We start from the raw sequence: 16,057 nt of genomic DNA, 5'->3' as shown, positions 1-16,057 counted from the left end.
CTAGCAGCCGGCGCGGTCTTCCCAGCTGGCTCGCGCAGACCTGGCCCTGGCGGCGGCCCCCACCTCCCCGCCTTCGGACCCGGGCGGCCGTGGCCCGCGCCCAGCGGCATGAGCCGGTGACCGAGCGCGAGGCCGAGCCGAAGGCAGCCGTGGCTGAGGTGAGCGCGGCGCGCAGGGGCCTGGCCCCGGGGTGGGCGCGCGGGCAGCCAAGGCCCGGGGGAAGGCCACCCCGAAACGACTTCCCTCAGTGGGGACGCTAGGATTCTGGCACCCGCTTCCGGGCTGCGCCTACGCCGCTGGCCTCCCCACCGGTCCCCCTCGCGCACTGCCCCCGCCCGCCCTCTCTTTGCTCCCGCACCCCTCCGGCTCCGGGCTCCCGGCTGCCGCCCCTCCCATGCCGAGGCCTTGCACCCCTGGGTGCGCCCCGCGCACTGCTGCGCTCCTGGGCAGGGCTCGCGCCCCGCGGAGGGTGGCCAAGGGCGTGCTGGCCCTGGGCGTCGCCTGGAGGCTCAGAGGCCCTTGGAGCTTTGTACCGGTGGTGGGAGCAGATCTCGGAATAGTGTGGAGACTCCAGTAGTTGCTTGGGGAAGCGCTCCTCCAGGTGGGTCCTGTGCTTGTTTGTCCTGAGATAGAAATATATCTAACTTTTCTTGTAAGTGAGTTAATTGTCCTAAATACTTCAACTGGCCTTGGTTTATATGTTTCAGAGCTCAAAGTCTATTCATGGTAATAAAATATATGATTCCATTTCTATCACTCTTCCCTTTCCCAGCCGTAAGCCTCCTGGTTGCGTGTGCGGGTGTGAATGGACAGTGGGCTCTAGAGCTAGACGGCTGCTGTGTTTGGAATTCTAACTTTGACATTTTCTAGTTTTGTCCTATTGGACAAGTACTTGCCTTTATGTACTTTCTCCATCTGTAAAATAAGGGCAGTATTAGTTTGTCACCCAGCAGTGTTATGAAGATTAAATAAATTAACACTAATAAAGTGCTTGAAACAGACCCTGGCGTGTAGTAAGTGCTCAGTATAGTTACTGGCTATTTAGTGGTATTCACTGTATTAATTACATTATCATTTCCACAATTAAAAGGCACAGTTCTTTTAAATTGGAAACCATTTTTAGAGGCAGTTAGCCATAGTGTAATTGTAAAGAATCATCAAGCAAGGCAATGAATTGTGGATTTTCCTGCTTTTGCTCATATTTGGTTCCTTTGTTTTTTGGAGCAGATTGATTAATTTCTAGTGTGGCAGTGGTCCTGGAAGGCTGTTTGGGCTTCTCTAAAAAGGTTAAAAAAGACAAGAAATTGCGATTGAAAACCTTGGACTCACCTGGGTGTGGTGGTACATGCATATAATCCCAGCAGCTCAGGAAGATTGCAAGTTCAAGGCCGCCCTCAGCAATTTAGTGAGGCCCTAAGCAATTTAATGAGACCCTGTCTCAAAAATAAAAAAGGCTGGGGTGGGGGAGGAGGGGATGTGGCTCAGTGGTAAAGTGCCCCTGGGTTAAATACCTGGTACCAAAAATAAAATTAAATAAAAATAAAAATGGAGTAAAAGGATTGAATATGGCCTGAAGCACAGAAGAAATGCTATTCAGGCAAATTTTTTGAATAAATAATTCCAGGAACAGAAAATGCATCTCATCTTGACAGTAGCTTGGGGTTAAAAGACTTTTCCAGTGACTCAGTGCCCAGAAGACTCAGCTATCCAGAAGATTCCAGTGTTTTGCAGGGATGTATTTGATGTTTTTAAAGGAGGGTGAAGTTTGCAGAGCTTTGATTCGGGATTCCGTTTTTGATCTAGATTGCCGTCATATAGAACAAACATTCATTTGCAGAAGTTTCCTTTCTTTCTGTCCCCTCCTGTGACTTCTTGCTGGTTCTGAGCGTCCTCTTGGAATGGAAAGATGACAACTCATTTCCTTGGTGATGGTTTTAGAGATATCCATCTTCCTGTACTTCAGCATGCAAAAACTCCTGTGAAAGTTGGTTCTGTATGTTTTAGAGGTGCAGCTGGGATGCCCCGAGTCAGGAACATCATGGGTTCAATCTAGGTAGGAAGTTTTAACATAAGGGAGGCAGTTCAGCACAAGTTTGTGAGGGCAGGTGCAGGGAGCAGGGATGTTCTTTGGATGTGTTTATGTGTGGTGGGTAGTGGGAGAGGAGGTTTTTAGGGGTGGGTACAGAAAATTCAGAGTCTGTGAAATAGCTAGCCTTTTTCTCCCTTTTGGAAACTTTTTCCAATTCAGCAAAGACAAAAATTAGAAGCCCTCACCATGTAATAACTCGAACCTATGGATGCAGAACAGTGTGTGCCAATGCAACTGAGGAGGAGAGATTTGTTTTATTTAATGAGCATTTACGTTCTGGACTTGGTATTAGCTGGGGGATACTGAGCAAGACTCACTGCAAGAAAACCACAACCAGTAGAGGAGACAGACTTGCAAGTATGTAACTAAGGCAACACTGGAAGTGCTGTAATGGAGTTTGCAGAAGGTAGGTGGCTTCTCAGAGACGGTCTCCAGCTCCCCGGCTTTCATGTCTCACCCCCCATTTCTTTTATCACAAATGCTTACTCTGCCCCAGGTGTTTGCCATAGCCTCAGCTTTTATTCTTCAGAGGCTGATGCAGACTCTTGGGCATTTGCTTAACTGTGAAGGATACTCAGGAGCGGGGAGGAACGTGCATCTAAGGCTGGGCTTTGGTGGGGAATGCTCTGGCTTCCAGTGCATCTGAGGTATGTTCTGCTTGAATCTGCAGGGGTTCCTAGCCAGGCTCAGCTCTGTTTGCTTGGCTCAGTATGGTGACCAGCTCAGTCGGGTATCTTGAAGGCTTTCTGTTCTTCCCTGACACTCTTCCTTATTCCCTCACTCTGGCTGTCTGGATCCACCTACGTGGGCAAGCCACCCAGGTCCAAGATGTTTTTCTTAGTTTGGCAGACCACAGACTAAGGCTCTTCTTAGAAAGCAGGCCCTGAGAAGAGTACTCTGAAACTGAACCCTTCACCCTCAGGTGGCAGCAAGGGCCCCTTTATCAGTGGCAATGAGAGGCTGGCAACCCCTGGTGCTCTCTAGTATCACAACTGTAAGACTCTCAGGATGGAAGTTGGGAGGAGATCCAAGTAGGAGGCAGAGCAGCTGCCAGCACGGTACTCTAGCACTGAGGGTGTGTGGCCAGCGGTGGTTGTGAGGATGGAGGGGTTGGCTGGCTCCTGTTGCAGCCATTAGAAGCCTTGGGTTAAGAGAATGCTGGGCTCAGGTCAGCCAGATGTCAACCCCGTGCAGCGTAAAAGACAGGAGTCTCTGCAGCCCTCTCTCCTGCAGCTGGAGGACAGACTGAGGTCAGGCCCAGGACTGAATCGTGATCGTGGCAGAACTGCACAGGAGGCTGAAGGCGCAGCTCTCACTGGTCTCCTCCCCTACAGCAGGGGCTGAGAGAGGGGAGGAGCACCAGGATGGAGAGACTGGGTGGAGGCGCTGAGAGCGGTGAGCTCCTGCTCTGCCTTAGACCCCGGGGCCAGCAGAGCTCCTGCCCTCCGTGGCAGAGGAGAGCAGCCTCTCCTAGCTTGGCAAGGGCAGAGCCCTCACTGAGGTGCCTGCTTCAGGACCAATGCTTGTCCTCCTCAAGATCTCCCTCCCTCTGATCTCAAAGTGACCTTAATAGGGAGGCCTGCTGGCCCTGGCTAGTGTGGACCAGTAGGTACCTGGGGAACATGTGGAGCAAATCTTCTACAAGTGGGGGAAGGAGAGAGAGTCTGTTACCATGGGAGCGTTGTCTCATGATCAGGGTTTAAGGGCCTAGCAGGACAACCGCTTGAGGCCTTCACAAGACAGTGATGTGTACTAGTGGTTCCCACCTGGCACGGTTTTGCCTCCTCTGGGAGGTTTGGCGGTGCCGTAATGGGCAGCGAGGCTGGACTCACAGCCTGGCAGGCTGTCTTGACCCATTGTGCTGCTAAGAGAGCATGGTGCTCCTGAGGGCAGTGTAGGTGGGCAGCCAGTTAGGGTATTGCCTGATTGTTTAGCCTGGCAGAACCAAGAGCTGGCAAGTAGAAGCTGAGATAGAAAGATCACCATCCCTCACCTGGTGTTCTGACGTGAGCCAGAGCTCAGACCCATGTCCCAGGGACTAAGGGGGAGGCTAGGTCTCTCTGAAAAAGGACCTTGTAACATCCCTGCCAAGTGTAGACCAGCACCCCCACCCTTCTGCAAGGGAACTGCAGCTCTTTATCAGGACAACTGTAGAGGGGGGAAAGGATAATGTCCAGACCTTTAGAGGGCTGTGCAGTACAGAGTCGGAGCTGATCCTAGGACCAGACAACCCCTAGCAAGAGTGGATGGAGCTGCAGGTAAACGCTCTAGCTTCCCAGCCTCCTAAGGGCCAGCAGGGAGCCCATGTGGTCGTCAGAAGGCCCTTAGCTACCTCTACCCACAGCAGTAACCAGCTACTGGCTTTCCATGCTCCCCATCTCTCTCCTTGTTTCCTCATTCTGGCTTTCAGAGATCACTTTCCAAGCAAATAACTACTTGCATGCCTTACCCTGGCTTTGTCTCTGCTGACCTTGAACTTGAGAACCTTCTGCCTCCATCTCCTGAGAAGTGCAGCCTATAGGCGTGCACCACATGCACCACTGTAGCCAGCTTTATTTTTTGAAAAAGCGTTTAAGTAATAATAATAATAATTATTATTATTATTATTATTTTGGGTTTGTTGTGATGTATCTTTTTTATAGTTCATGAAAACTAGTAAAACTTGTGTGTGGATACTTTTTTTTTTGGGTACCAGGGATTAAACTCATGAGCACTCAACCACTGAACCACATCCCCAGCCCTGTTTTGTATTTTATTTAGAGAGAGGGTCTCGCTGAGTTGCTTAGGTCCTTGCTAAGTTGCTGAGGTTGGCTTTGAACTTGCAATCTTCCTGCCTCAGCCTCCCAAGCTGCTGGGATTTTTTTTTTTTCCCTTTTTGGTGTTTTATTTCACAGTGAAACCAGATGACTTATTTGTGCTAAATGAATGGAAATACTTTCCTGTATTCCTCTATACTTATTTTCTTTTCCTCTAAGAAATACAGTATTTTGTGGCCATTTTGCTAAGATAGTCCTATAATGTCCCTTTCAAATAGTATTTTCTAATAGTATTTTGCACTTTTAAGATACTTATTAAGGCTCTTAGGAGAGCACAAAGAATGGAAAGGGAAACCACATTGGTTCTGTTACAATCCCATTGCCCCCTACAGCACACATCAAAGAGCACATCAGCCATGGAAACCACTGGTGGGCTGGACACTCATGGGCTCATGTTAGAGGGGCCAGCTTCCGGAGATCAATATTAAGGATAAAGGAAAGAATCACATCTTACAGGAAAGAATTATCCATCCCATGTATGTGGAGAAGATACACATACATGGGATGGATAACTTTAGGCTATCCGGTTTACAAGAGACATGGGTGTGGATTTAGATTGAAAATAACTTATAAAAAGTGTATTTGTAGAAAGCTCTATTAAAGGATAGGATAATATCCAGACCTGTTGAGGCTGTTGAGGTAGGGTCTGAGCTGATACTAGTACCAGGCAACCCCTAGCCAAGAGTGAATAGGAGTTGTAGGTAAATGCCCTAACTACGTCTGGGGACACACACACACACCTGCTCTGTGTGTGGTAGACACTGATTCATCCAACTTCCCACTCTACACTGAAAGTTAGATTTTCAAAGGCCTGAGTTTTAGTGCTAAATTCTTGGTACGTTTGGTAAACAACATTATAATTGGAGGTACAAAAAAGACATCCCTTTTTGTTTTATAAACCTAAAAACCAGGAAAATGAAACTCTGAGACTAACCGAAAGTTTCACACTTTTGCTGTGTTACTGAGTACATACAGCGAATGCTCCAGCAGGGAATGAGTGTGCAGTAGATTCAAGGAGAACACTGATGGACGGTCATGGGGTTAGTGTGGTGAGCCACAACAGTGGCTGTGCTTCAGCCAACATTTATAACAGGAGCTGGGAAGCCTAGACAACCTGTCAGATCCACATATGCCAGGGAAGCAAGCCTTTGACATTGAATAGATTGGCTTTGATGGACATGTCCCAGCTTGAAATTCAGACAAAGCATGTACATAAGGATCCTTTTACTGTTCCCTTAATCCAGTTTCACTATATGTAAAAATAGCATTTTTCAAACTGGGTGCTACAACTGATCTTATATGTTAGGGCCCAGATTTATAAAAAAAGCAATAGTATAGCAGAATAGGAAAGTAGAGGATTCATTGCATGTGTTTCCTGTGTGCTAGGGTTAAATGCCATTTTATGAAACTTATTACAATACACACATGTCTGTGTTGGGTGACAATATTCAATGTACTTCATGCTCCAGGTTTTAGGTAGAAAAAAAGATTGAAAACTACCGTGTTGTTTAATATTAGGAAAGGTTTCAGACATGATTGCACAAAATAAGCACCTGAGGAGCTTGCTGAGTGACTGATTCTATGACCCGATTTTAGACTATTAAGAACAAGCTCCAGTCGTGGGCCAAGGAATCTGCTTTAACATACTCCCTGTGATTCTCACCCTTGGGATGTTTGGGAGCCACTGATTGGTGTGTGAGTGGCCCTTGTGAGCTCCTTGGGAATTTTTGCATGAGGGCCAGTAGAGAGCAGCTCCTGGCATGCATTTGTCCCCACCTCTCAGTGCTTTCTGTAGGAGGGACACACAGAGTTGCAGGGAAGCCATATCATAGGGTAGGCCTGGAGGTGGTGGGGCCTAGGGACAGACTGGGAGTGTCCTGCTGGTTGTTAGAATGACAGATGTGAAATAGCTCTGTGCTCATATTTCTATTATAGAATAAGTTAGCAAGTGGGGTGTAGTGGTGCATGCTTGTAACCCCAATGACGCGGGAGGCTCAGACAGGAGGATCGCAAGTTTAAGGCCCGCCTCAGCAATTTAGTGAGGCCCTAAGCAACTTTTGATACTCTGACTCAAAATGAAAAATAAAAGGGGCTAGGGGTGTAGCTCAGTGGTTAAGCACCTTTGGGTTCAATCCCCAGTACCCCCCCCACCCCCCGCACTAATCAGCATATGTTGAATGGCTATTGCTTTTTCCCCAATTATGAGAATTGTTAAGCTTAAAATTCATGAACACATGTGCACTAGCCCATGTCAAGCTAATTCCTTGATATGTTCCAAATCATGGTCTCAAGAGAGATCAAGTTGAAATCATTCATGACTTTCCAGCACCTTTTACTCAAAAAGCTAACGATGATTACTGTCATCAAGACTGGGCTGTCCTTAGCCAGGGGCCATGAAGCAGTAGTGCTGTGTGGGCGGTGCAGGGAGAGCTCCATTTGTCCTGAGCGAAATGAGAGACTGAGCTTCTCAGTGACTTCCTTTTACAGTCAGCTGTCTCACAGATCAGTGAGTGGAGTGGGACCCTTGTGTAGACTGGGCTTTGACACGCGGAATGCCAAAGTGGCTTGTCGAAGTCAGTGGTAAGTCAGTGACATGATGTAGTCACTCTGCAGTCTCTGCTCTCCGCACAGCATCTAGGCATCATAGCATCTAGGGAATGGGCTTGGTGAGGAGCTTGGGTTGTGGTCTTCAGGGAGCTCCACATTTTCAGCTGAGGATGAAACGTCTTTCTTTATGTCTCAGCCCACGATGCTTGTTGGCTGTTCTCCTACTGCTGTGTAGGAGACCACCCCAAAACTTAGTGACTTAAAACATCCGCCACCAGCTCATGTCCCCTGCTTCCGCAGTCTGCACAGAGCTCCCCAGCGGTGGCTACTCTGCTCTTCAGGATTTCAGCTGGATTCACCTGAGGGCACTTGGGAGCTCGGCTTCCTCCTAGGCTTCCTCCTAGCATGACTGCTGGAAGAACTTAAGGGGCCAGAAGCAGAGGCTGTGGGGTCTCTGAAGGCCTGGGCTCAAGTCTCAAGTGTCACTTCTACCACCTTGTTATGCTCAGAGAAAATCATAATTAGCCCAGTTTCTGGGGGGAGGAGTATAGGTTCTACCTTTTGGTTGCAAAAGTGTCACACACATTTGTGGACAGGAGGAGTGTTCACCTGTGCCTTTGGAGAGGGGTCCACTGCCCTTTTTCCCCTCTCTCCTCCCTCTTCCTCTCCCTCCCAGGATCTTCCCTGGCCTGCTCGTTCATTTAGTCCTTCTTCCATCTAAATGTGCCCACTCTAACCTTCGTTATCAAACATCAACATGTATTTTGTTTAAAGACTAAAGATCTTCTCTGATACCCTTTGTGCTTTTCCAGTGCTTCCAAATGGTGTTTTCACATCTGTGTAGGAAACCACCCCAAAACTTAGTGACTTAAAACTATGTTACAGTTTTTTCCTCTTAAACAAGGACGTCATTTGCCACACTAAGTGCTTGATTTTTCTTGTTTCTCTCCCTGTTGACCAGGAGTGTGAGGAAGAGGCTGTCTGTGTCATTATGTGTGCGTCGGTCAAGTACAATATCCGGGGTCCTGCCCTCATCCCAAGAATGAAGACCAAGCACCGAATCTACTACATCACCCTCTTCTCCATTGTCCTCCTGGGCCTCATTGCCACGGGCATGTTTCAGTTCTGGCCCCACTCCATCGAGTCCTCAAATGACTGGAGCGTGGAGAAGCGTAGTGTGCGTGACGTGCCAGTGGTCAGGCTGCCAGCCGAGAGTCCCATCCCTGAGCGAGGGGACCTCAGTTGCAGAATGCATACATGTTTTGATGTCTACCGCTGTGGCTTCAACCCAAAGAACAAAATCAAGGTGTATATCTACTCTCTGAAGAAGTATGTGGACGACCTTGGTGTCCCGGTCAGCAACACCATCTCCCGGGAGTATAATGAACTGCTCACGGCCATCTCAGACAGCGATTACTACACCGACGACATCAGCCGGGCCTGCCTGTTTGTGCCCTCTATTGACGTGCTCAACCAGAACACACTCCGCATCAAGGAGACCGCGCAGGCACTGGCCCAGCTCTCCAGGTACCACACTTAGAGGGCCAGTGCCTGGGATAGGAGCGCTTCTCCTTCTGAGCTGGCCTCCCTGTGCTGTCTTCTCTAGGAGCGGGCAGTGAGCAGTGGGCAGTGGGCCGGTGGCAGGAGGGTGAGGCAGTCCTCATCTCCAGGGCCGTTGCCGTTGTTCCCAGCTTCGTAGAGTTTGCAAACCAAGGACGGTTCTTCTTCCCATGCTTTTCCTTAAAAAATGTAAATACACTGCCCCCTGCCTGTCCCAAGCACTGACAGAGCACACATTTATGTTACATAGTCTGAAAATACAGATAAGCAAAAGAAGAATGTAAGATTAATTCTATAATTCTGCCTCTAAGAGGTAGTCATGATCAATATTTTGATGTTACTTTTCAGTTATTGTTTTGTATAAAAAATATACACGTGCATGTACATCTTTTAGTTTTTTTTTTTGTCAAGATCCTATCACACAAGACATGTTTTTGTTTGCTTTATTTCCCTTAATATATCTAGTAAACATATTTCCAAATAATTTCATGTTCTTGTATTATATAATTTTAAATGTTGCATGATGCTCCCTCTTATTTTTTATTTTGTTGGTATCAAGGATTGAACTCAGAGGCACTTAACCACTGAGCTACATCCCCAGCCTTTTTTAATATTTTATTTTGAGACAGTGTCTTGCTGAGTTGCTTAGGGCCTTGCAAATTTGCTGAGGTTGGTTTTGAACTTGAGATCCTCTTGCTTCAGCCTCCCAGACCACTGGGATTACAGGCGTGCACCACCAAGCCTAGCTTACTTGTGCTAAGTGTAGATTTCCACAAATGACAACGCTAGCCTCTAACAAGTCAAGAACACAGCTGGCCTCAGGCTGTTCTCAGGCTCTTTAAATTTTAACAAAATGGTGCACATTTTTAGTTTTTAGTTTTTCATTGGGAGAAACGGTTCTTAAGTGGACACACTTGAAGTACACATCCACCTGTTTTTCCTTCCACGGATTCAGACTAGTGCCTTATGCACTGTTGGGACTTGTGGGAATCTGCTTTGCTCACTTGAGACATGCTGGCTCTCTGGTGGCTGCCTGTTTCTTCAGGATTGTCATGGAAGTCTCTTCCACATTTCATTTCTAAACAGGTGGGATCGAGGTACAAATCACCTGTTGTTCAACATGCTGCCTGGAGGTCCCCCAGATTATAACACGGCCCTGGATGTCCCCAGAGACAGGTAGGCATGTTTGGGGCTGTCCCAGAGATGGGTTTCAAATGCAAGATCCTTTTATTCCTGTAAGATTGTGTTCCTGAGCCTGCTGGGGCATTCTTTGTAATCGAAATTGTTTATTAAACTAGAAATTTGTCCTATGCACTTTTCTCCTCAAGGCATAGAGGATGCTGAGGACAGCCAGTTAGAGCTCATGTCTGAGCATAGCCTCTAAAAAGCTGTCTGTTCTTAGTTTGGGTCATGCTTTCTGACTGGAGCACCCCAACTCCCAAGGCAGTTTGAGGACTGAATGCGTCAGCTCTCCCTGAATTTGGCAAATGCTCCCTCCCAGCCTGGTGGGTGAGGAGGGCGTGGATGAATAAAGTGATGCTTGAGGTATGTGATGGGGGGTGATGTGGGGTCTCTGTCAGTAGATTTCTTCCCCTCTTTCCTTCCCTCCCTGCATTTATTTTCCTCTTTCTCCCCCACCACCTTCTTGCTCCCTTCTTTTCTTCCTTTCTGGTAAAACTCCCCAAACAGGCAGATGTCATGACTTATGATTGTGACTTTGATCTCACTCATGATATTTGCCTGCCCTCTCATGCGCTGACTGAATCACTTTGGCCCGAGGCTCTTGGAAGGCCCCAGAAGGTGCTGTGTACACCTTCTTCAGGGCTTTGAGGAGAGCAGCAAGCCTGGACCCCAGACGAGTGCGCTGGGCAGTGTTTGAGGAATAGGTTGTTGAAGTTCACTGTCTTGTTGGGCTGATGTTGAGCAAGGCTGAGAATAGCCTGAGCCAGCCTTATTCTTGGCTTGACAGAGGCTGACCTTGTCATTTGTGGAAATCTACATTTAGCACTACTTTGCCTCAGAAGATTGTTTTCTCTAAGTGAGTTTTTCAAGTCAGCTTTGAGTTTCTATCTGGAAATACAGATATCACTGGAAGAGACCATGCCCCAGACTCCTTCACTTTGGTGTAGAAACCATTTTGGGCGGCAGAGGGCAGTGTGGTCACACACAGGGCCTCCTGGTGGGCTCTGCCCAGTGAGATGCGCTGGCTCCTGAGTGGATTTGGTTGTCCTGGGAAAGGCAGATAGATGCTTCTGAGGACAGAGAAGGGAAGGGAAAGAGCTGTGGGGAGTGCAGTGTCTTCCCCTCCTCCTCTGGCTTTCTTTCCTGAAGGTAAATTTCTATGTGGGACATTTCACATTTTGGTGTGCATCTGCATGGGAGGTGGATTTTATTTTTATGAAGTGCACATGTTAAATGGGGTTTCATTTCTCTGTGGAGAGTGTCAAGTAGACAGGAGAAGTTTGTATTCCTGCTAGTACTAAGGTGTCAGGGATAGGGAAGGTCACGTTGTTTTCTCTGTTTGTGATTATGAGTGATTGTAGTGTAGCCAGCGACACGTCAGCATGGGGCCTGCTGTGCCCTGCAGTGGGGTATTTCATTCTGAAACTGGGGTGGCATCTGTGGGGCGAGGAATAGTAGATTTGTTTGTTAATTTTTCTTATCCTTTGTCTTTGCTCCTGGACTCAGAGGAGGCAAAAGCCATGAGTGTAGAATGGTTTTATCAGGGGCTGCATGTTAGTTGTTCATAAATTAAATGACAGAGTAGATTGCTTTAAGATATCCTAAAGTCTACTGCGGTAGTGTGACTTCTTTTTTTTTAAATTTTTTAATATTTATTTTGTAGTTTTCAGCGGATACAACATCTTTGTTTGTATGTGGTGCTGAGGATCGAACCCGGGCCGCACGCATGCCAGGCGAGCGCGCTACCGCTTGAGCCACATCCCCAGCCCCAAGTGTGACTTCTTAAAAGTCATTTTACTGAGGGAAATACAAGGACCGGGACTGAAAGGAAATATGTACTCAGCAAATGTCTTTTGTGCTCTTTTTTAAAAAAATATTTATTTATTTGTTCTTTTCAGTTTTACATGACAGCAGAATGCTCTTAGATTCACAATAGTCTCAAAAAAAAAAAAAAAAAAAAAACCCAAAACAAACTTGGAATCAATTTAACAAAAGAGGTGAAAGACCTCTACAAGGAAAACTACAGAACACTAAAGAAAGAAATTGAAAAGACCTTAGAAGATGGAAAGCTCTCCCATGCTATTGGAAAGGCAGAATAAATATTGTCAGAATGGCCATACTGCCCAAAGCACTATTCAGATTCAGTGCAATACCAATTAAAATCCCAATGTCACTCCTCACAGAAGTAGAAAAAGCAATCATGGAATTCATTTGGAAAAATAAAAGACCCAGAATAGCCAGAGCAATTCTTAGCAAGAAGAGTGAAACAGGAGGCATCACAATACCAGATCGTTTGTGCTTCTTAAATCTGTTTCTATTTCTCTTTTAATCTTTGAAAATCAGACACATGATACAAGTATACTTTCTCTGCACCAGAGTAGAGTGGTGTGCAGTGTATAAAGAGTAAAATATTTTCACTTTTGGAAATACTCTTTGTTAAATGTTGTGTATTTTTCTAGTCTTTTTCTATTAGACACAAATACATGCATACCCATTTTAACTTAGGTGGGACCTCCACTGATGTTAGTTTTGCTGAATACATTCTGTAATAGTGCTACTCCTTGGGTTTTTATTATCCTTTCTTTGCGTGTATCTCTTACAAGTGTCTCTACTCTCATGTGGGTATATATGTATTTATTTGAACTTGTTCTGAAAACTTTCAAACCTGTACAAGAGAAGAGAGTAGGTCAGTGGACCCCACAGCCCACTGTCAGCCCCACCAGCTCTGTTGGAGGCCAGTTGCATCTGTGCTCTGCCCCTTCCTCCAGGGTATCCCAGGCAAATCCCAGACATTTCATCATTACCTCTGCAGATGTTTCCATATTAATCTATGTACGATGTGGGCTTTTAAAAAAACAACTAAAATATGATTATTTTTCCTATTATTAACAGTATTTCAGTATCATCAAGTAAACACCAAATATCTAGCCATTGTTCAAATTCATTTGTCTCATAATTTTTTTTTATAGTTTGACTCAGTAAATAAATAAGAATGACCAAGGTTGGCCTTTGTGTTGCAAAACTGAAGCTTTGTATTTGAGCGGTTTGTGAGTCTGATCATGTGTGTGGCTTGAAGGCCAGCAGAGGATGACCCTGCAAGCTTGCTTTGTCGAGGTGAGGTGGACGCTCTGTAGCAGGAGAACTATGAGGAGTTTGTGCCAGACTGCAGCTGGCCAGATGAGAGATGGAGGCTGTGGGAGAAAGGCTCAGTGACAGAGGAGATGTCCTAGAGTGGGGAGCCCTGGAAAGTGCGAAGACTCTTGGACTGACAGAGTGCTCGGCCTGCCATGAGCCTGATGATCACACTAAGACTTTTTCAACCACAAGTCTTCTATTCGATCTCTTGTAGCTTTAGGCTGATCCAAGGCTTTTGAACTGATTTCTGATTTGGGAATCCATAATGGGAAAACAGAAAGTGCTGCTCAGAATTCTAAGTCAATGTAAAACATGTGTTCTGTAAAGCAAGGGTGCTTACAATGTTTTCTCCATTATAACACCATGGAGAGCTCGGCGGAGGAGACTGTGACTTAGATCTCAGGCTTGTCAGTAGCAAGGCTGGGCGAGGCGAGTTGACTAACTGCAGGCGGGCTTTCTGAGATCACAGAGATCGCATGTGTGTGATCCGTGACAAAAGGCATGCTTCAGACTGCATGCTGTCCTGCTGCCACTGCATGACGCCTGCCTTATTCCCCCCGAACAGAGTAACAAGTTGGTGGTCGAGGGACAGAGTAACAGAGCTTCCTCCCTACATGCAGTCACAGCCAATTCGCCCACACCCTGCCTTACCTGGGCCTCCTGGTGCCTGTCTCTCGGAGCCCTGTCTGCTTCTCTGCACAGAGGCCATGGCCACGTGGAGTCTGCTTGCCATCATGGCCATGGAACCCACCCAAGTTCATGTTGGATGGATTCGAGGCTGCATGCTAATCAGGAAAAATCAGACCGTATGTTGGTACTCAGGGTAGTCATTACAGTTTAGAGGGTAGACTGGCAGCTGGAGAGGTTTTTATCCTGCACATTACCTCACTCACCAGTTCTTGGTTTCATAAAGCTTAAACAAACACAGTGGGATTTCTAGGAGTGGTTTGAAAATCTTTGAATTTAAACTGGTCATGTTAGAAGGGAATGTAGGTTGTCATCAGGGCAGGGCAGCGATTGGTAGCAATCAATATTGCAAAAAATGTGGTTTCTCGGTTCAGACATTTTGGCTTAGACGCTGTAGTATGTGCAACTGGCAAAACTGCCCCCAGAAAGTGATTTCGATGGGTTTGGGGCCCCTGGGACAGAATAACAATAAAAGTTGGTGTGATATACACCTGTTTCCTTTCTCTGATGAAGTGTCATTGTACTACTTGCTGGTTTCAATTAAAAAAATGTGGTCACTGTTTTCTAATTAAGGAGAATAATAGCTAGTGCAGGCCAACTGCAGGAGAAGCACTGAAGGCCTGATTCTGGATTCTGCTTCCTGAACAGGGAATTGGGTTAATAAGACTGAGTGGCTGGAAGGGGCAGTGTGAGCTGGCAGAGGCTACATGATTGGCATGTGGCTCTGGAATGACAGAGGAAAGTGCTATGCAGGCCAAGGCTGGGGAGAGGCTGGGGTATATGTGATATGAGTCGTGAGACTTTCCAGCCACCTCTGCTTTCCTTCCATTTTCTCCCACGATTTCAGGCAGAGGGGTGGGAAATGCCCCAGCCAGTCTTCCTGAGCAGACCTGTTGCTGTAAATGTATTTAAGAATAAAGTAGGACTTTGGGGAGGGAGAGGGGAGTAGGAACTGAATGAGGTGGCAGAGGGGTTATTCATAGTGTCCCCTGGGGTATGATGTATTTTAAAAAATGGAAAGTAAGAAAGAGTTTTGGGCCTAGGGGAAGGTTGGTGATTCAGGAATAGGATGCAGCTGGAGTCCAGCAGATGCGACATGAGTGTGGAACATTGAGCACAGTGTCTTAGAGAGCTGTGCCTCTGTCACATCAGCTGCTGTTGAACAGTAAGACTCAGTCATTGCTGTCCCTGTCACAGAGCTTTTCGAATGAAGGCCTTCTTTCTTTCTCATTGTTTGATGAACCTTGCTTTCAGGGCGTTGTTGGCTGGCGGTGGCTTTTCTACGTGGACTTACCGGCAAGGCTATGACGTCAGCATTCCTGTCTATAGTCCCTTGTCAGCTGAGGTGGATCTTCCAGAACAAGGACCAGGGTAAGTGCCTTCTGTGCACATCCAGTGTGCCTTCACAGAGTCTGGGGGATGCTGCAGCTTAGCCTGGGGGTTTCCCAGCAATTGTGGCATTACTTTGAGGTCAAGTCTTGAGTGTGCCCTCGGCCCCAGCCACCCCAAGATTGTCCATCCTTGGTCTTTCACTATCTCGGTCAACTCCCGGGCTGTCTTCCAGGTTTCCCAAACCAGGACTCTGCCACATCCCTAACTCCTTCCTTCCCTTTACTGATCCAAAATAACAATATGTCCTTTGACTTTGTATCCAAAACATGCCTCAGAGCTCTCTATCCCTCCTCCCCTGTGCCCACAGCAGGCTGCTGTCACTGCCCTGTGGGCTCCTGAATGGACCCTGTTGGGCATCCCCGACTCCAGCTTGCTGCACTGCGGCCTGGTCCTTGGCCCCACACTCCTGGAAGGACAGGGCCACCTCCCTGGCGTGTCTGTCAGGGTTCTCTGCCATCTGACCACTCCTTCTCGAGCCTTTTCTCTGAGAACATTTTTTCCCTTTTATGTTCTTAGTATGGGCTTTGCTCTCCCAGGTTTTTCTGGGCTGCAAGTACACTCAATTGCCTGGGAATCTTTTTCCTCATCAGTCTGGTGTCCTGCTCGTGCTTAAGGTTTCACCTCGAAACCACTAGTCATGGGCCAGGTG

The 16,057-nt window shown here is 47.1% G+C and overlaps 1 protein-coding gene across 2 annotated transcripts in view; it reads left to right on the top strand.

Moving 5' to 3' along the window:
- Window positions 1–16,057, top strand: part of Ext2 (exostosin glycosyltransferase 2) — a 145,314-nt gene continuing 129,257 nt past the window's right edge. Inside the window, exons 1-4 of one of the 2 annotated variants that reach the window (XM_071616288.1) lie at window positions 1–158; window positions 8,414–8,979; window positions 10,099–10,188; window positions 15,271–15,387. In XM_071616288.1, coding sequence (XP_071472389.1) covers window positions 8,444–8,979; window positions 10,099–10,188; window positions 15,271–15,387 — 743 coding nt within the window. In that variant the 5' untranslated portion in view covers window positions 1–158; window positions 8,414–8,443. Of the gene's footprint in view, window positions 159–515; window positions 602–8,413; window positions 8,980–10,098; window positions 10,189–15,270; window positions 15,388–16,057 lie in introns of those variants that run through there. The other variant, XM_027936441.2, reaches the window with a different exon arrangement.

The sequence above is a fragment of the Marmota flaviventris genome, chromosome 9 (assembly GCF_047511675.1).
Source record: "Marmota flaviventris isolate mMarFla1 chromosome 9, mMarFla1.hap1, whole genome shotgun sequence".
In the NCBI taxonomy this organism is placed as follows: Eukaryota; Metazoa; Chordata; class Mammalia; order Rodentia; family Sciuridae; genus Marmota; species Marmota flaviventris.
This window is presented reverse-complemented; position numbering and strand designations above follow the sequence as displayed.